At 38.4% G+C, this 21853-nt stretch overlaps 1 protein-coding gene across 1 annotated transcript in view; it reads right to left on the bottom strand.

Annotated features, from left to right (window-relative positions):
- Positions 1–1286: 1286 nt before the first annotated feature.
- The window catches only part of Otud4 (OTU deubiquitinase 4), a 45760-nt gene continuing 25193 nt past the window's right edge, over positions 1287–21853 (bottom strand). The window contains exons 9-21 of the mRNA XM_013353553.2: positions 21267–21384; positions 21099–21163; positions 20577–20671; positions 18755–18837; positions 18467–18656; positions 14312–14474; positions 12071–12191; positions 11291–11346; positions 10433–10510; positions 9127–9265; positions 8383–8637; positions 7602–7642; positions 1287–6646 (exon numbers count right to left, since the gene is read on the bottom strand). Coding sequence (XP_013209007.1) covers positions 5453–6646; positions 7602–7642; positions 8383–8637; positions 9127–9265; positions 10433–10510; positions 11291–11346; positions 12071–12191; positions 14312–14474; positions 18467–18656; positions 18755–18837; positions 20577–20671; positions 21099–21163; positions 21267–21384 — 2598 coding nt within the window. The 3' untranslated portion in view covers positions 1287–5452. The remainder of the gene's footprint in view (positions 6647–7601; positions 7643–8382; positions 8638–9126; positions 9266–10432; positions 10511–11290; positions 11347–12070; positions 12192–14311; positions 14475–18466; positions 18657–18754; positions 18838–20576; positions 20672–21098; positions 21164–21266; positions 21385–21853) is intronic.

The following is a 21853-nucleotide window of genomic DNA, read 5'->3' as shown; positions in this document are numbered from 1 at the left end:
ACCCCGGGGCAGACCCCATGCCCAGCAGTCAGCCAAAACAAAAGGCACTCCTTTAGAGCAGGTGAAATTTTTATTAGGTTATTTTGGGGTTTCCAAGACAGGGTTTCTCTCTATAGATTGGAGGCTGTCCTGACAGTCACTATGTCAACCAGGCTGGCCTCAAACTGAAGAGATCTGCCTGCCTCTGCCTTCCAAGTGTTGGGACTCAAGTCAGGCACTAACACCGTCTACATTTTGTGTTATTGGAGTTCTCTATTTTTGCTTTTTGTTCATTTCTGAGGTAAAAACAAGAATTTGGGTGAGCAGGGAAGTGGGGAGGATCTAGCTTAAACTGGGAGAGTAGAAAAATATGACCAAAACATATTGTACTAAAAAACTTTAAATGGAAAGTGCACACAAGACACCCCACAGGACATACTGGGTCAGGTGCAGTGCCCAGCAGACCTTCAATTCCTGCACTGGATCCCACCTCACAGGGCTCTTCCCAGTGCCCAAGTCGGGCTGCTATAAATGCCTGCAGCTCCAGGGAATCCATACCACTTGCGTCAAAGGGCACCTGTACTCATACGCACAAGTTCAACATATAATCTTTAAAAAAAGAAAAAAAAAAGACTCCTATAGCTCCCTGACTGACCCTAGAGCAGTTTCCATCAAGTATCTGCACTGAATGAGCAGTTTTGAGCTCTGCTTCTGAGAAAACCACTTTCCTGAGGAAGTTCATAATTTCAGCAAGAACATGGCAGTATTTTTAGTAAACTACTTAATGGAGAACATGCACTTAAGAAAATCATCTCTTTCAGGACCAGTAACAGAATTCAGAGGTTGAACACCTGCCTAAAATATACTTGGCTTGTATCTCAATTCCCAAGACTGCAAGAAAGTAAATAGGTTTCAAAGTATTTCAGTATGCCTAAAAAACCTTATTTCTGTTTCCAATTTGTTCAGTCTTTCAAAAAATAGGAGGACAAAAAATAAAGAGGTCCATTAGCCTATGAATGTCGAGGTGTTCTGCACCCTGCTTCAGTGTGCTAAAAGAGATGGTGGAACTCTAGCTGTAACACCATTTACCCTGGAAGTACAACTCCATGACAGGGCCAAAGCTCTGCGATGCATAAAGAAAAATAGCACCTGTCCAATAGGTGTAAATCCCATTTCAGCTGTCCCTACTGTAACTATGTTCCAGCATGAAAAATACATGGAAATACTGTAATTTTCAAGAGTTTACTAAGACATCCTCAGAATTACATGTGATATATTGGGTTACCCAAAGACCAAAGAATCCCAAGCAGAATCGACAGACAGAATTTAATATATGCACACGGTTGTATATATAATGCAGCATCACACCATGTAGGGCATTGACTTGGTTTATACATTCAGATCGTTTGAAACACTTCTTAAGGCTACGAAACAGAACATAGAAAAATAAACAGCAATATATTCAACACTTACAAAAGTGGTATGATAAAGAATATAAAGTACTATTCCTTTCAACACTTCAAAAGATATGTATAGATATGTATATATGTTTTTACAAGTAACATCACAAATGATCACATCTTCACATGCTTTTAAGTATTGTACTCAGTGTAAGGCTAGGGTCATTTTTCCATACATAAATTTTTTTCTAACTTTGTAACAATGCAATTTTTAAACCATTCAAGTAAATTCAACCCCAAAGCTGCTGCTTCTCAGCATTAAGACATGCACCCACCCTCTTACAGGATTTTTCTAAAACTTGTAATTTTAGGGAAAGTGGAAACTTTAAAAGAAAAAAAAAACCCAATTAGTGGGAAAGCCAATGGCTAAGTAGGAAAATCTTAGCTCTTTCAAACTGACATACTCAAGTGAGCCATTATGAAGATAAAAAAAATAAGATAAAATAGGAAGCAAAATACAGTAAACAGAAATATAGCTTTCTCTTCAGCTACACTAAAGTGGATCTTGCAAGTACCCTAAGTGAAAGACAAACTTCACCTCATCTAAAATTGAAGGTAAAATGAGGCAAAATAAATATTGCTAGTTTCCAGGATGGCTGAGTATTTTCTAAACCAGAAATGTTTAGAAATGAACTGTATTGCACTGAGTCAATCACAAGCGAGTTTGCAGTTCACAGGCATTTTAGTTCACCCTTGGGTCAAAGAAAATGCTACGCTCAAAGAATGGTTTGCAGCACATAAACTGTCTCAGCACTGTGCATTGTGGAAAACCTACTCCTGTCAGGTTGTAGCAGCTATGAAACAAACTTAGAGGAAACAACATGAAGGCTGCCAAGGAGTACACAGGGCAAGAATGGAGGATGTGCCTTGAGAGAAAGTAACTTGAGGAGACAGTACTGGAAGGAAGAGGAGACGTCTAGTACAACTAAAGCACCTAAACAAAACAGATGAGCTTTGGTCAGGGGAAGCATTTCTTCAATGGATCCCATCATAAGGTTTCATCATTTCCCAATTACAATACAAAGAACTTTTAGTTGTCATTTCCCCCTTTCCTTTTCCAGTAGAATACAGTATGTTCCAAAATACAGTATGACAGGTCAGTTCATGTGACGAAAAAAGGCTTGCTTGGCACTAGTCTGACCTTAGGATAAGGCAAAATCCCCTGGATGAATTATACCTAAACACATACCTAAAGAAAGAAAACTGACCTTCATACAAGATTGATCATTTTAAAACTAGTGAAGTCAGAGGTCACAAAGAAAGTACCACAGGCTAGATTCTTTCACTGCTCATTCATCACATCCCAGAGGTCAGGTAAGGAAACAAGCTCATCAGCTTCCTTCAGGAGCTACTAACCACTGTTCTTCACTAAGGTGAGACAGAGCCACTGTAAGAAACCAAGCATTACTCTTTCCTGTCCAATTTTTAACCACTTGTCCAGTCAGAAAAACACACGACATTGGAAACAGCTACTTCTTTTGGACTCCTGAGACCAAGCATGTATCAAACTTCTAAATCTACTTTATTGTATCAAAAGGTGATTTTCATCTTGAAACTACGCAATAAAGCCAATTCTACATAAAAGCACAGACTAAGAAGCTCCTCTACAGTCCTTACCATAGTCCAGCCAGATACTGAAGCACCGCAACACAGAACCTTCACAACCATTCTAGCTTAGAAGACAACAAATTCCTTTAAAACAGGTTCTTGCCAGGCGGTGGTGGCGCACGCCTTTAATCCCAGCACTCGGGAGGCAGAGGCAGGCGGATCTCTGTGAGTTCGAGACCAGCCTGGTCTACAAGAGCTAGTTCCAGGACAGGCTCCAAAACCACAGAGAAACTCTGTCTCGAAAAACCAAAAAAAAAAAAAAAAACAGGTTCTCAATTTTTTTCAGCACATCCCAGGCTATAAAATTTTTACCTAGCACCATCATTAATAAAATGTTATCTTTCAAAGTGCTCTCTAAAGTCCTATGTTACAAAATTTCTAAATGCTAATCACTACTCAAATCAGCAGTTACACAGACATGAGGGTATTTGGAACAACATAGAGGTAAACACCATCATTACAGTAGAGTAGAGCTTCACTGAGCCTAGCTGACAGCCAAACATTCCCACAAGCATCAGAGGACCCAGAAAACTGTCTGCTTCCATTTATCATATTCAAGTTAACTGTATTCGCTTTTAAGTAATCTGCCCCCCCAAACAAAAGCCACATCTATTTCTGGTTAGGTATTGATGGAGGTGGTTCATCATTCTATCTGTTGTTTCATTGGTTAAGTAATAAAGAAACTGCCCTGGCCCTTTAATAGGACATAAAATTAGGTAGGCGGAGTAAACAGAACAGAATGCTGGGAGAAAGAAGCTGAATCAGTGAGTCGCCATGATTCTCCCACTCCAGACAGACTCAGGTTAAGATCTTCCCTGGTAAGCCAGCTCGTTGAGCTACACAGATTATTAGAAATGGGTTAGATCGATATGTAAGAGCTAGCCAATAAGAAACTGAAACTAATGGGCCAGGCAGTGTTTAAAAGAATACAGTTTCCGTGTAATTATTTCGGGTATAAAGCTAGCCGGGTGGCGGGAAGCAGCCCGCTGCTCCTATTACAACAAGGTATATTACACAGAGCATGCAAAGAAAATCACCACCATACTACTAATTGCATAGCATTCAAGCTGCCTGATCACAAGGTAATTGCAACATTTAAAAAAAAGGTAGATTTTCACATTGATATATATACGAATAAGAAATATAAAGTACAGTTAGTTTCACAAAGTAACACAGATGAGTGAATACTGTGTTAACTTGTCTGAGTCCAACCTCTAAATGAGAACAGAACACAACATGCAAAGGAGCCTCTAGTGAAAACTGCACACCAAAAAAGCAGATCAGACACAGCACTGATGGGGAAGAGCTACGAAAAGCAAAGCTAAGCCACCTCTAGCAGCATCCTCTAGAAAAACTAGAAGTCACAATCACGTTCTTTTTATACAGTAATTCCAACTATGACAAGTTGAACATGCAACTGTAAAGTGATAAAAATAACCAATGAGCAGGGAGGAAAACACTCTATAGAGAAGCCTATCAAGTTAAAAATTTCAACATTTCTCACAAAATATTTAGAATCTGTCAGTGCATTAGTGTTAAAGTGGCATTAAAAACCTCTGCAGTTTTAACAGATGCAGATTATTTTCAAAATGCATAGCATCTACATTCCTTTCGGGTAGGCACCATGATATTTACAGCAGTGCTAAGTTCTGGATGGAAACAGCGTCTCACCGGACTTCCTACAATTTCTTAAACATCTATTGTATGCAATCTCAAGGTCAACAAATACTCACCAAAATTCAAAAATATACCCTATGGATATTAAAAGAACTATATACAACAATTCTGAGACACAGGTTAATAGGCTGCCTCGTGTGTAATAGTAGAGAGAAGACGTTATTCAAGTTTGACAGATACTGAGATGAAAGGCCTTTGGGTTGGAAGCATATTAAAAGACAACAGTGTTTGAGGCTGAGAACTGTTTGAGCCCAGTTTATGACTAAGGCATTGCATAATAAAATATACATTTCTATTTGGTGCAATGTTATGTTTTGGAATCTATAGTGTGTTGAATGCTTTACTTTCTTGTCACTTCAGTAAACGCTAAAAGCACACATTTCCAATGTTTTAAAATCAAACTTACACCAGAGGAAAAGAAACAAACACTATGTCTATGTTTTATATTGAGTTGTTTATAAAAAAATACTTGAAGTCATGTTTACTTTTTATGGGGGCAGTAACCCAATAAACAGATTCTGAGTAAGAAAAAACACAATGCCAAAAATTCATCTACCCCTTGAACTCATGTCCAAAGTTTCATCCTATTCTGGAATAGGAATTGAGGGTAAATGGGGAAGGGAGGAGATAGTTCCAATTTGGGTTTTTATTTTAATGTTTTTAAAGCCTTCAGAAATACTCCACCTACGAAAAGGCTTCAGCTCTACAATATGAGCAACAACTAGCCATTAAGTGTGCTGTCCCCTGTGGCCATCTCCCATCCCTGATCTCCTCCTATCTCCCCTATATGGGCGTCCTCTAACATTTCGATGGTACTGAAAACCTTCATCCCGGCTTCTGTTAGGCTGCCCTTTCCAGGACTCCTCGCCTCTCACATGTTGATATCCACCTCTACCAGAAGAACCCCAATCACTCTTGTATTTCCTGCTTCCATAAGTTTGATTATAGAACTGCTTGGGTCTGCCACTTCTCAATATATTAGACACTTCATTCTCATCTTCTGAACTCTCTTCTTTTGGTCTTTGCAATCTATCCACAGAGTTGGCCCCAGGGCCAGCTACATCAGCAGCAGCCTTGGGATCTTTCACTTTCTCTGGTTTTTCTTTCACACTCTGAATGGTCCTCTTAGGCTCAAGTTCAGCAGACATGGTTTCTCTCTCTCTGTTTAGAATCTGAGTGGGAGGATGAGCCTTTCCCTCTATTCCAGGAGAACCTGAAGCCAAAGCAATGTCTGCCTTTCGTGTCTGGGATGACTGTTCCACTCGGCCTTCATGCTTGCTGCTCACACTTGCTTCAACTCTGGGTTCCGGAAACTCACCCACTGCAGGGACAGAGTCGCATTCTTTAGACAGATCTAAATTCTCCAAGGGCAAATCCAGTTCCCCTTTCTCATCAGAGGGCAAGACAATATTCTGCCTCATGACAGGATTTTCTACAAATCCCTGAAATGGATACCCATACCAAACATGAGGAAAGAAAGGAGGTGCAATAGGAACGGGACCTAAGAACGGGTTAGGTCCAAAGGACGGTTGTGGGTACATGTTCTTGCCACTTAGTGATTCTTCATATTCAGCATGAAGAAGTTGCCCGGGATTCTCAGACTCAAGTTCAGGTTGGTAAGACAATTGTCCATGACCTTCAGACACCTGAGACGGAGGGATAACCAGAGGTGAAGAGAATGCAGGAGGTCCAATCTCTGCCTGTGGCATCTGTCCATTAACACTGGCCTCGGGATGCATAGAGTAGTGGGCATCAGGACAAGGACAGTCACTTTCACTCTGAGCAGGAGGGGCTTCTTGGAACCAAGTATTCTGAGGATACACAGGAACAGGGACCTTTGGGTACATCCTACAGGCTGCCATGTAGGCCTGGTGCAGAGGATACAGGTAAGAATGTGGGGCCCACATAGGACAACTATATGCCTGAAAGACAAAAACAGTAAAATAAACAAATACTAGAGGTTAAAAAGCTGTCTTTCTGAAAGTATTTAGCTCAAGCCAAGTCTCTCATGCTTATAAAGATTATATACTCTAAGCACCAATACAAGATGATCAAAGTGATACAAAACATGAAAAGAACTGGAATCACGTCACTTCATGACCCTGACTGATCCCTGGGTTCAGACCCGATGCAGGTTAATAGGAAGCATTAAGACAACCACCAGGAGTTTAGTTAGGCCTACTTACATCTTAACTCTAACCTGCCAGGAAAATGCTAGAACAGGACATGTTCTCCAACAGGACTAATAATTCTAGAAGCCCTCAAATTAATCCAATAACCAAGAATTAACAAATCAGACCTATTAGCAGAGGATAAAAAAAAACTGGCTACTGGATTGGAGCACTTGATAGCTTATGTTTACAGAACTGCAGTAATGAAGTCAAGTCAAAGACAGCAAAACACTGACTGACATGGACAGTGAAGCTCTGTAGTCTCTTTCTAAGGAAAGCGATCCCCCAACCACCACCACCGCCAAGGCAAGTTCTGCTGTGATAGTGAGAGAAGTCCCCACCTTACAGAAAAAACAATGGTTTCTATACATGTCATCACTTCCTCCAACCGTCCCAATGGTGGCTTTGGAGACACCAACTGGTTTGCAAAGGATGACACACCTAAACTGGCTAAAGCGCTACTTCAAACTAAGAGCTTTCAATTAACTCCCCATCAAGGACGTGCCCTTGAGCAGTCCCCTTCAAGGCCAAACGGTCATGAATTAAGACAACAAGCAAGTAAAAACTACAACCCGTTCCAAAGACAAACAGAAAAGGTAGCATGTAGTGAACCTTAGATTATCAATCAATTAAGAATTAAATACTTTAAATTTTACTGTTGATAGTGATAAGAAGAAAATTAACTTTAAGGATAAAATATAAATACCTTTACACCAAGATTGAAGAAGAATCGAAGAATGTTCTTATCTGAAAATAAAAAAATTTTTTTTTACTAAAACTACATAGTCAAAGCTTTTCTTTCCTTCATTATCAATCATTATAGCTCTAGTGACAAACTCTCCTGCCAGACTGCCTGTAGAGTAAAACACAAAAATAGAAACAGCCAAAATCCAGGCTGTTCCTAGGGTAACTCTGGATTCACTACACTTTTCTCTGCACTAAGATTTAGTCCCTGAATAGCTTAGTCTACCCGACTAAAATTCAATCTGAGAGAAAACTCAGATGAACACTGTATTTTTCATATACTATAGGTGGTTGCAAAAAATTATGAAAACACTAGAAAAATAGTAAGATTTCTATAAAGCAAGCCAGCTATTATTAGTGCATACTTATTACCCAGAGCCCAGGAGAGAAAGGGCAGAAAACAAGCCCCAGGCAGCCTGGGCTGCACAGTGACACACGACCTACAAAAGAAATTAAAGCCCAGAAATGATTTCAAAGCTGTAGAATTGTTTCTGGAACGGAAAAAGGTACAGGACAGGCTTCATTAAGCACAAAAACTCATTTTCTACTAAGACCAAGCTAACTAGAATAGGCCTGAACAATCACATGGTCCTGATTTAATAGCCAAATCTCTGCTCTTTGCTGAGTGAATCCCTTCTATGGCTTGGTAAAAACCAGAGCTCTGACTTCTACTTCTATCTCTCCATTCCTCACTAAGTCTGTTTGTGCTCAGGAAAAACGCATGATGAGAGTGGAGGCCTCACCTTTAGGCAGGTCCTCGCCGGTCTGACACAGTGAGTAAGGTGGTGCAATGGCTCGGTCTCCCTTCTCACTACAAGGAAACCCAGGATAGAGTGGGTCTTGATAAAGGCTCATCGTCTGAGGCAAAGGCATCAAGGGCTGGTTAACTGCCTGAATTGACACAGGAACTGGAGAAGGTGTTAAATGCGCTTGTGACACAGCAGCATCGGGTCCAGTTGTCTGTGTCACTGACAAAATGGGAATCTGAGCAGGGACACCTAAGAAAGATGAGAACAAAATAAACCCACTTTCCTTTGGAATAAAGCTTGCATTAATTTCATACTACACAACTTGCGCACCCTGTAAAGCATGCAGTGAACAACCCAAAGTACGTTAGGACCAATCCAGGAACTATGTTGAGCCAGTGTCGTCTTCCAACTACAGTTCCCCAAAACTCCATTTAAGGTAAAGGTCTGTGTAAAGAGTCCTAAAGGAGATGTAACAGTATGGCCTACACAGCAAACACAGACTGTGGCCAACAACAGAGGAACTGGCTCAGATATCACAAACCCAAGATTATAAAAAGCATATCCTAACAATCACGCATCACGCAGTGCGGTTGGTCCTCCAAAATCACGTCAGGAGCCCTAACAGGACCCACATTCACACTTCTGCTGTAGTCAAGTTCTCACTTAACAACTTGAAGCCTCTCATTTGAAAGGAATTTTTTTAGCTGGCTGGAAATTTTTAAAAAATTCTCCTCTAACCTGTTGGTCCGAAAGTTGTAGGTTCACTTGGCCAGGCTGGCACAGTGGCTGGTAAAGAAGGCACCGCAGGAGTGAGATGGACTTCTGGAGAGACTAAAAGGGGAGCTGGATTTGACAAAGGTATCTGTTCTGCTGGCTTCTTCAAGAATGGAAGGGGGAAAAAAAGGAAAAAAAAATCATTTTTCTCTGACACAAATTTTAGGAACAAATTTATCTTGAGTGAATTATAAAACACCCTGCTATAACACTAAGCATTTAACTGTTCAGGTCAGTATCAGAGTTCACTCGCTGACAAATACCATGTGAACTCATTTCATGTTAACAGGTTCCTAGTGCAAGTCACAGGAAGAAACAACAAAAGCTTTTAAGGCAAGTGAACAAAATCATAGAAATTCCCTTTAAAGTCGTAAGCTTCCTTTTAAAGAAAGATTCTTACACAAAAAATTTTTAAAAATATACTTAAGTACATTTGTTTTATGAACACAAAGTATGTTGATACAACAGTAAGTATCTACTCTTACATAAGACCAAGAACCAAAATGTATGCAGAAACTGAAGTGTGTTTATTTGCTTGGCAAACTACTGGTATTTTTTAAATGTATATGGAGTAATTCATTGACAATGATGTAGATAACTTCTAGAAATATTAACAATAGAAGTTTTATCTTAATTTTCAAGTTGAATTAGCTCAAAATTAACAAGAGGTGCCAAACACAAAACTCAAATCAAGACACAAAATCAATGCCAGAGAATGGCTATAGAAAGTAATTCCATAAACTTTTATAACATTTTAGACTAAACAGAATGACAAAAAAAAATTTAAGCACCTATATTTATCAGAAATGAATCCTTCCATTTACAATGTAGATGTTTTCACATACAGAGAAAAGAAGCCCAGAAAGAAAGGAGCTCTGCTTGCCTAGTGCAGTAATACTGTGGGATATAATGCTTTTGTACTCTGTAAAGATTGTCACTTGTATTGGTTTAATAAAATGCTGATTGGCCAGTGTCAGACAGGAAATATAGATTGGACAACAAAACTAAGAGAATTTTGGGAAAAAGAGAGTCAGTCAACAGCCAGATGGAGAGGAGGCGAGATAAGAATGTCTCAATGAGAAAAGGTAACAGCCACTATGGCTAAACATAGACAAGAATTATGGGTTAAGTTGTAAGAGCTAGTTAATAATAAGCCTGAGCTAATAGGCCAAGCAGTTTATAATTATTATAATCCTCTGTGTGCTTCTTTGGGACTGGAAGGGCTGGGGGACGAGGTGGGACAGAAACTTATATCTACACAGTAACTTACTTGTTCTACAGGAGATGGACAGTCTACTTTCTTTGTCTTAGATGGTGATGAAACTCTTGTACATTTATCATCACTGACCTTTGGGAGTAAGAAAAAGTTACACTGTAATTAAAAAGAACTCCATTCTGGGTAACTGTGGTTGTCTTTCTAATTCCATCGGAGAACCTGCTCTGGGAACCCACTCCCTCTTAATTTTGTCTGCACATTGGTTTAATGTCACATTACTGGAGAGTTTTTATATGGGACTTCTAAGAACATAAGTGACTCCTTTACAACATCACTATATAGAGAATAAACACAGGCTGAATGTGGTGGTGCATGTGTTTAATCCCAGCACTTGGGAGGAAAGGGCAAGAGGACACCTGTGAGTTCAAGGCCAATCTAATCTACACAGGGAGTTCCAGGACAGACCGGGGCCACACAGAGAAATCCTGTCATGAAAAACAACAACAACAATAATAATAAACACTGTTTTGCAAGTTAAGATAGACTAACATTAAAACTTTTAAGGCCAGCCAGGTATGTTGTTGCACTCCCAGCATCCAGAGGCAGAGGCAGGCAGATCTCTGAGTTCAAGGATAGCCTGGTCTACAAAGCAAGTTCCAGGGCAGCTAAAAAATAAATAAAAATAAAAAAAAGAAGAAAAATTTTTGGTGGGGATGGCTCAGCAGCTAAAGTTAAGTGCCACCAAGCCTGGAGCCTTGAGCTCAATTCCTAAAACTAACAAAGGCTAACATAGTAGGAAGTAAGTGACTCCTGCAAATTGCCCTCTGCTCTCCACACATACAGCATGGTGTACAGACACGCATGCACGCACATTAAATAGATAAATGTTTTAAAAATATTTAAAAACCTTACCTCCAGTGTGCTTGACTCGGTTTTTTTATCCACATGAGTATGGCCACGTAGGGAATCTGTAACAGATTAAGAATAAGAAAAATAAGGAGCATCAACCATCATTCAGATTTAAATAGAGAAAAACAAACACTGTCTTAGGTCAAATCGATGATTCTAATGTCAGATATAGCTTGACAATTTTAGTCTTTTCCCAGTAGTGATCCTTCTTATGCACAGTAGATAATCCTCCAGCTGACGTCTGAAACTGTGAATGGCAACACAGTTTCTAATACTATGATTTTTTTTCCCTGTATTTATAAAGACAGCCAAAACTAATATCGAAGTAAAACAAAACTACAAACAACTATTCTGTAACAAGTTATGTGAGTATAACCTCTTGCAAAGGCCTCTTCATTTAAAGTATTCTGACTTTTTTTGGCATACTCAAAATGATAACATCACTACTATATATGACGGAAGCATTGCTGGAACACAAGCACTGCTACACCCAGTCAAAGTGATATTCATGACAGCTACAAAGAAACGCGTGTGCCAGCAGCATACACAGTATGGTAACACTAGCCCTTCACATGTGAACAGGAAGAACCAGTGTTATCAAAAGATAAAGCACTCAATTTGACCCTTATAAATTTCTGGAATCCTTCGTTCATTTAGGATTTCCAGACCACAGTTTACTTATATACCTAAAACTGCAAAATAAACAAAACCACAAATAAGGCAGGAATTACTGTATGAAACTTGGCAAAAGTGTCAAGTGTCTTCAGTAATGAAGTAGTATACCTTTGTCCTTCCGTTCTTCTGCATCTGTTCTCCGCAAGCTTCCTTTTCTATCCCTTGCATGTGAAGACTTCCTCTGGACACAGGAGTTGCTATTCTGAGGGGACTGACTGACTGATGGGCTCTTTAAAATAAAGTCACACTTTGCATTACAAACATGAATACAAGTTCTACAAATAACATTTATACTTCTAACCAAAAATCTCAAAATTTATAGCCATATATTCTTAATACTTTAGAATCTAGTTGATAGGTAGTTATGGATATCATCTAGCATCCATATTCAAATATATGCTCTAAACTAAGTAAGTCTTTTACTGAACTAAAGTATCAGGTAATCAGATTTATCAGCCTAAATTAATAATTCATGTATCATTTTAAGAAATCACACTGATCAAATTGTCATCTTGCACTTAATATTCTTTGCACAAAAATAACTTCTCTACCAACCTTCCCAGGGTCCCTTGGGAAGGAAAATATAACAATCAATTAGCAAGTATCACTGAAGTGATAAAGAGCAAATCCTCTGAGGCCTGAATGGCCCAACCATATCATTGGTAAAACAAAGAGAAAAGAGTTAATTGGTTGATTTGGGGTTTGTTATTTTTTTTTAACCCCATTTTTACAAAACAGGGTTTCTCTGAGTAGCCCTAGCTGTCCTGGAACTCACTTTGCAGACCAGGCTGGCCTCGAACTCAGAGATATGCCTGCCTCTGCCTCCCAAGTGCTGGCCATAACTGCCCAGCTAAAGTTGAATTTTAAAGATAAATTATCATTGAAGGTGCTAGATCCCTGTCATAACACTCCTAATCACACAGCAGGAATGAGGATTAGTGTTCTATTCCAGTAAACAAACCTAATCCACTATTAAATCCAACACCACACCAATCTAAATGTAAGTATAGAAGGTTGAAAATAAAAATTTAACAATGTAATTTTATAATCTATAACCACATAACAAGAGCACTTTTTCTCATTCACGAAGGACAAAACTTTGAGTATAAGATTAAGTAATTAAAATTAGCCTTACAGAATAGCTATGTAAAAACAACAAATAAGACATAAAAGGAATGTCTTTAGTGTACAGAGAGCACCTATCACACAGGCCCCTCTGACTTGGTACGTTTTGCAACCCTCTCTAAACTCCAGACTGAACTAGTCCAGATAAGCTCTTTTAAACGGAGCTTCTTCCTCACTGAAGACAGAAGAATGAACTCGTGCAGCTTGGCTCTTGTCCCTGAACAGCGGAGCCTTCAACAGCATTCTTCCTTGTTTGTTCCATTCACTATTACCATTTTATATCATTTACCAAGACTTACAGACCACAAGCACAGTTCCTATGATAATCAATTAAGCCCTCCTGTAATGTCAACGAAACCCTCACCTACACTGTAGGAAATTAAGGCTTACTAGGCTGAGAAGAGCCAACCTGTAGTCTGTCTGGTGCTGATCACGTCTAGCAATGAGGGGTGACCATGCAGTGTCAACGGATTGGAGCACCTGGGTGCTGGGAGGGTATGTAAGATTCTCCCGTTGTTAAATAAACGAGTCTGCTGTATGCCTTCTACCTGACTTTGTCTAAGACGTTGACACTGCCTTCTCACTCCCCTATCCTAAGTAAGACGTTAGATCCCAGCAACTCTATATGGCAATGGCTTTCCTTTCTGATGGCCCCAAAGCTAAGGAAACTGAAGGCAGAGTCATCGCTTTCATCAGAAGTATCTAGCTCAGCCCACAGACTGACAAACGGAACAAAACAAATCCATGTGCTTCTTGCTTACACTAATATGGTACTAATGCACAAGTCAATGAAGTTTATCTTGACTATTCAGAAAACCTTGTAAGAGAGGTCAACTGCATTCTAAGCCTTCTGCAGGCTCTGCTTACAAATACTACATCGGTCTGAAAGGAAATACTCTTCACTGTCAGGTGAACAGGTGAATCGCCTACTTTTTCAACAGTATCTTTAGTCCCAGGGTGAACTACATAAAGGCTTCACTTGTACTGCCCGTCCCTCCTGTCTTTTTATCTTGACAAAGAATTTCACCAAGATGGCCTTGAATTCAGGGATTCTTGCTTCTCAATTAGCCGGGATTATAAGCACATAACCACCACACCAAGGCTCCCATAACCTTTAAAATACTTTCAGTTAAAAAAAATTAAGTTCATCATCATTTTGATACTACAAACTGTTTATCAGGAAAGACTTCTTAAAGTTAACCTTTAAAATTTCTACATACGTACAGAAAGGGCAGGAAAAGCCTGTTCATCCCGGTTCTGAATCTCATACAATAAACGAGACTCTTCAATAGCTTGTTTTTCTCTGCGTTCTTCTGGGGAGAGGCCAAAATAGTAAGATTCACGACTCATGTGATCAAAATCCTCAGCTTTTTCACGATCAGGTTTTCTGTCAAATAAAACATTTTTTTTTCAGGAAAAAAAAAGAGGCAAATATGCAGAATACAAAAATGCAATGATCTTTTCTGCTGTACAAATATTCAACTAAACAACCACACAACACTTTGAAACTTAGGACAGCTAGCAACAAAATCAGCACTTAAAGCTACTTTACAAAGTCAGATAAAACTGACAGTGGTGCACAATAAATTGGAAGTTATTTTACTCACTTATTTAACTCACTTCCTTCTACATGATACAGAAGTAACTGAATTTTTTTCCTGAGTGCAGAAATATAAACACTGTACATATTCCAATACTATCATAAAAATTTACTCTGAAAAGAAAGACGAAGCTGCAAATGGCTTAAGGTTTGTCACCAAGCCTGGAAATTGGAGTTCAATACCCAGAATTCATATGAATAAAGGAGAACAATAACACCTACAAATTTTCTTCTGACATCAGCGAGTACAATGTAGCCCGTATGCACCCAAACAATGAAAGTTAACTAATTAAAATGTGAAGGAAAAATAGGCTTAAGAGAGGAAGAGAAAGCATTCTGATTTCCTGTTCTAAAGGCAATAACCAGATGAGACACAAAGACATCCTAATTACTGGCTACAGCACCAAGAAAAGCAGAGAACTGACAGCAATGATAGGTGTCAGACTGGGATACTGTCTGCCACTGAAACCTCAAGGGAACTTTGGTAAGAGAGAACGATCATAAGAGATGCAATAATGCATTTACTAACAACTCTAATATTCATATATGGCTTGCAGCAATTAAAAGTGGTATGAAGGGCTGAACATGGCTCAGCAGTTAAGATGGATGTCTTGCAAAGAAACTAAGTTTTATTTCCTAATACCAACACAGAAGCTGACAACCAACTTAACTCTAGTTCTAGAAGATCTTATGTCCTCTCTTCTGATCTTTTCAGGCACTAAGTGTGCACAGACACTGCACTTACTTATACATGTGCTTATACATAAAAACATTTCTAAAAGAGCAGTATGGATACTATTTCTATAATTTCTATCACTTGTATAAACAAGAAATCATTCATAAAATTCAAAACTTAAAAAAAAATTGAGATTGTGGATACTTTCCCTGCTGATGCCTGGTCAAATTACACATCTAGTCAATGGAGCACTTGCAACAGTAACAAAATAAGGAATTTTATTGTATCCTTTTATTTCAGGCCTTTCAGATCCAAATACCACCCAGATTACTTTGTATTTATGATTACTAAAACTTCACATTTTAAATTTGTAATTCTGTACAACATAACAAGAAAGTTGAAAATAATGTTAAGTGGTCTTGGGAGGGATTTAAACTGGAAAATGGGGACAAAGTGGAATCAAGAAAGATTTTTAGAATATTTCTAGATAATACAGTAGCCAAGAAATTCCAAGAGAACCTTCATGTTTCTAAATTCCTGTGAAGGCAGAAGTGCAATTAGCAGGACTTATTCTCAAGTTCTCACCTACAGTTGTCTCTAGTACCACAGACTATCACGTAGTGAGAACTGGAGTTTTCCAGCAAGTTCCTCCTCCATGGTTATACTGTGATACTATCCACCTTTTTGTTTTGTTTACAGTATCAGCTGGATAAGTACTTTCCTGCTTGCATGGGCTACTGGATTTTCTGTGGCTATTTCTTAAATATTTCTCGTTGTCCTGTTCCCTGATAGAATTAAAATTGCTCAGAATTAAAACTGCCCTGAATCTTGAAGATTCCAAATCGTACGGAAATAGGGTTAGGTTTAAATTTTCAGAAGTCAATGGCAACTGTTAATAAACTAGGTTGTTTTATATTATATACTTCTTTTACCCTTGGTCTAACATAAATGATCACTCTGTCAGGGGGAGAAGTTAGTAGAGGTTCACAAGAGCCTATCCTTTACTGAAGGTATATTTTACAGATTCCAAACTAAATAAACCAACCAGCATGCTTTAAAAACATGTTAACTTCAGAATGAAAACCAGAATGTGTTAAATTGGGGAAGAGGTTTTGCTTTTGTTTTCACAGGAGAGAAGCTATAGATACCCTCAATATTCAATTCTAGCAAAAAAGATCTTTTGATTAGAAAAGGTGATAGACAATTCATCAACTGATGTTGCAATTCAACCTGATAAAAGGGAAAACTCAAACTAGGTGTTTTTGTCTTTCCAGGAAAATATAAACATCCAACTGAGGGACCTAAAAACCTTTGAACAAATAAAGCATTGAAAAAGTAAGTGAGAGCCATCTGGGGGAAAAAAAATACCAAAAATAGGAGTAATCTGGCCTAATGTTACTTCCTACAGGATAAAATTTCATAAACCTTTCAAAATGTCTATTTTTGCTGGTCTTTAAGTAGTTCTGACTCAATTAAAAACTAAAGCTGGCTTTTGGAGTTGGGCTGTGGCTCTCTTCTTTTTAGGCCCAAGCATGTTTATTAAAAGAAAGTTCATTGGGCTGGAGAAATGGCTCAGTGGTTTAAGAGCATTGCCTGCTCTTCCAAAGGTCCTGAGTTCAATTCCCAGCAACCACATGGTGGCTCACAACCGTCTGTAATGAGGTCTGGTGCCCTCTTCTGACCTACAGATATACACACAGACAGAATATTGTATACATAATAAATAAATAAATATTTAAAAAAAAAAAGAAAGTTCAAAGTCCCTGTCTTATATCAAGCGATGGTATGGGACAGAAGAAAATATTATATTGTCACTAATCTCATACCCCTCAAATCATTATGACTCCTTAAAAATTTTTTAGATATAAGTATTATCTAAAAATTTAACTTCCTGTTTTAAATTAACAATATTATAAAGTACTAACTTAACTAATTCTAACCATAGGTTTCATGTAGCTTCCTGTACATGATTTCAGGCTTGAGTCAGAAGCTGATATTTAGGAACTGAGCCTAGATATCCCGGATGTATTTAACAGATCATGGTCCTCCTTTAACCACCATAAGATTTACAACTCATGACAGTATGAAGTGAATGATAAACATTTCTAACAATCTCTGAAGTCTCTAAAAGAATGATAGGGCCCCACAATAACGATTCTCCCCAGTTTGTGATAAGCCACTAAGCCCATAAACACCACCCAAAGATCAACTTTGGACTACAAATTGCTCAGGATAATTCTAAGCTTCCCCTAAAGATGTCAGTCACCCTCCAGACAGAAGGAAGTAATTTTGAAAACGTGACACCCACATTCCCAAGACATGGGGTAGATGATTTTTGGTCTTTCACTGGGTTATGGATATTTGTCATCACATAAGTGGGGTTAGTTACCAGTTGTCATTGGGTATGATCAAAAGGGGGGAGGACAAACAAGATAGGATAAAAAGGTACATTACTGAATCTACTTTGAAACTTAAAAAAAAAATCAACTAGTAGTTTTAAATAATTTACATTGCTATAGATTTTTGTATACTTATACAAATTTAAGGTTATTTTTGTTATACTATATGTATGTTTCTACTTCTGTTTAAAATAGTTTTGTATATAGTTACAAATTGTCCTTAAACTGTTTCTATTTTTTGCTTAAGGTATTACCTATACACCTTCTTACCTCCTGTGGATCATTATTCTTCTGGCCTCAGTAGTTGAGAGGTCCCACAGAGCTACCATAAACATTTGCCACACTTTAAACAAAATATTCAAAAATAAAGGCTTATTCCTCTATAGTGTTATTTTGTACCATTTGGGAATTCTATCAATAATACTTTTCTTTTAAGTTTTATGAGATAAGATTTTTCTGTATAGCCCTGGCTGTGCTGGAGGTCGCTTTGTAGACCAGGCTGGCCTTGAACTCAGAGATCTACCTGCCTCTGCTTCCTGTGTTCTGGCATTAAAAGTGTGCACAACCACCACCTGGCAATACTTTTCAATACTACATTATAAACAAATACCAACAAGAAATTGTAACCAAAAAAAAAATGACTATAATAAAACACATACAATGCCTCTCATGACTTCTACTTCTCTTGAATTCGGGAAGGTTACCTTATGATCTGTGAGGGTGTCCTACTTAGATTCTTATGCTCACTGGAGGATTTTTGAGACTGGGACCCTGAAGAATGACTAGAGAATGCATGCTGTCTTACACCCGAAGAAGGATGCTGTAGTCGAGGAGGTAGTGCTGATGGGGCTTTTATTGGCTTGCTTAGACTCTTTGGCCCTCTGTAATCCGTATCTGTGGAAAACACAAAACAATCTCACAATTTCCCTGGCGTAAATTAACAACTCCAAGTACTATCATCATAATCTTACAAAACTTTGTTATGAATTTACCTGAATTAGACTTTTTCATCTTCTTTCCTGACACTGTGTTCCAGCTTTCTGGGGGAGGTGGCTTGAGGTTCTTCGGTGTATGTCTTCAAAGTAAATGAAATCTTCATTAGTAATAATATTGCATATGAACACGGCTGGAGAGAGGGCTCAGTGGTTAAGAGCACTGGCTGCTCTTCTAGAACCAGGGTCCAACTCTCAGCACCCTGGCTCATAAAGGTCCTAACTCCAATGCGAGAGGACCCAATACCTTCTCCTAGCCTCCTCAAGCAGCAAACATGCATGCACTGCACTTAACATGCCAACAAAACACTACATCTTTAAGCATCAACATTAAAACACATATCCTGCATTGATATTAGAGATTTTCTATCTTCAATATTTCCCAATTTTAGCCAGGCATACTAGCACATGCCTGGTCTACAGTGAGCTCTAAAACAGTCAGGTTTATGTAGAACCAGTCCCAAAAAAATAAATATTTATATTTATTTTAGAGAGAGGAAAAAAAGAGAAAGGGTAAATTAGCAGATGCTACATATCCTTAATCCAAGCCTTCCTGGAGGCAGATGCAGGTCTATTTCTGTGAGGCCAACCTGAACTATACACAGCTTTCAAGACAGGCAGTGCAACGAAGTGAGATGTTACAAACAAACAAAACAAAACAAGGTTCATTAAAATTACTAAGTAAGGGCTAGCTGAGGTGACCTTTAATCCCAGCAATAATATGGAGGCAGAGGCAGGCAGATCCCTGAGTTTGAAGGTAGCCTGGTCTGCAGAGTAAGCTCCAGAAAAGCCAGGGTAACAGAGAAACCCTGTCTCAAAAAAGCCAAAAGAAATTTTATAGGGAAGTAGTGATATTTATATTCGAGTTTGCTGTACTATATACTTTACAGTCATATATATTTAAATTTGTTTTTTTAATAAAGGTTAAGGTGTAGTTTATTACCTTTTCCTCTAGTAAAGGGAGCAGTAATTCAAACAATTTTTTTTTTGGATATTACTGGCACTCTTTAAAAAAGGTTTCACTATGCAGCCCTAGTTCACATCAAGTTTGTCTACCACTTTGGCCCAGTAAATCTGCTTGAGTCTACTTCCTGAGTGCTGGGTTAATGGCATACACCTCCACACCCAGCCACTGACAAACTACTGACTGTATATAATCCTGCACTAAGAAAATAAAAAGGAATATGGTGCCTGTTCTATAACTCCATACTTTATAAACTCACCAACTTATGGTGTTCTTTAAATTTCTTTCTCAATTGATTTTGATGAAGAATATATTGAAAACTGTAGCCATTAAAATTAACTAGCATTTCAGAAAATGTACCAATGAGCAAAACATTAGATTTAAACTCAAACTACTCTGTGTGTTTGTATGCTGCCTATGTGTATGCTCTATGTGTATATGTTTCTATTAGGTTTTTCAAGGTACACCTCCAATGAACCTGAAGTTCATTTTACATGGCTAGCCGAGCACCAAGGATTCACCTACTTCTGATGTCCAATACTGGTGTTACAGGCATACACAGCTATGTCTGGCTTTTATTCATAAGTTAGAGATTAAAATTGAGTTCCTGGTTTTGTTGCTGTTTATTCTCTTTTGTTTGGTTAGTTCTATTTTTAGTTTTGAGTTTTGCTTTTGTTTTTATTTTTATTTTTTTGAGATGGGGTTTGTATATCCCTGGCTTCCCTAGACCTCTATGTAGACCAGACTGGCCTTGAACAAGTTGCATACCTAGCTTCCTCTGCAAGGAAACCAGTATTCATATTTGCAGTAGGCTAAATCAAAGAGTTTTACCAAACACCTTGGCTGGAAAATACATACTTTTTTCCCGGTTCTTCTGATAAAACTGGTCCATTCTCAGAGTGAATGCCATGACTGTCTGCATCAGAAAATTTTCCATTATGATCCAATCTAACCTGTTGAACACCAAAAAGAAAAATCAGACACCCGATTCTTTTTAATACATACATCAGTAGTTCATTTTTAAATGAGTTATCAAGTCACCTATATATCTCAACTGCTTATGATTTCAAATAAACTGAATTCAAATAAAATGGATAAAGACCCAGCACTCAGGAGGCAGTGGCAGTAGGATCTCTGTGAACTTGAGGCCAGCTTGGCCTACAGAGTGCCGGACCAGCCAGGACTATACAGTGAAAACACTGTCTCAAAACCAACAAGGACAACAAAAATTTTACAAACAAATTTCAACATTAGGATGATTCTACTTGTGTTTAGCATAAATGAACTGTGAAATCCAAATAATGAACAGTCAAATTTTAGTTGATGGTTTCTTTAGAAAATAAGATAAAGTCACTTTCTCTTTTAGTAGAAATCACTTACATGGCATTTATCTCCAACTTCATATTGTAATCCAGCAGCAATGGAATAGTCACGTTTCTGTTGAGCTGTTAGTTAAAAAAAAAAAAAAAAAATCAATAAAATACCAACTTTATCTTCTTATTTTCAAGTGCTACAGGGCAATTTTACAGAACATTCAGTTTAACTTACCTTGTTTGGACTTCAGCCAAATTTCATACTCCACATTTCTATAGACTGCTGGGTTGAGCGACTTAAGAACCTTTCTGGACAGAGGAAGGTCAGCCACATTCCCATTGTTCTCTGGGTTCTAAATAAACAATGTCAGACTTCCAATCAACACAGAAATGCATTTAAAACATTGTTTCAAATATGCACAAAAGCAAAACAACAAAAAAAACTTAAGAAAAAAGTAGGAAACAGCAAATAAGTTCCTTCTTTCCTTTTTTCTTCGTTGTTTAACGGTAAAGCTTAGCACACTCCAGCACCAGGAACCGCCACGGAGAAAAGGATGAGGAAGGTGATCATCAAACAGAAGAGGCCAGAAGGGCATAGGAGGAGAGCTGTTGCTTGCAAGACAGTACAGCCAATCAAGCTACCAAACACTGTTCCAATGCAAGTCCCTGACCCAGTCACACCAACTGAGGCAGTGTCAGCACCAATAGCATGGTGGGCTGTGTCAATGCTGGAAAACAACACTGGTCCTGAATTCCCATCTGGCCACTTTAAGAGGGGAGCGGCTGCAGGAAAGCTGTCCAGACACAGGCCTGATTAGATCC

This window comes from Microtus ochrogaster, chromosome 4 (genome assembly GCF_000317375.1).
Source record: "Microtus ochrogaster isolate Prairie Vole_2 chromosome 4, MicOch1.0, whole genome shotgun sequence".
NCBI lineage: Eukaryota > Metazoa > Chordata > Mammalia > Rodentia > Cricetidae > Microtus > Microtus ochrogaster.
The sequence above is the reverse complement of the archived record's forward strand: the minus strand, read 5'-3'. Positions and strand labels throughout refer to the sequence as shown.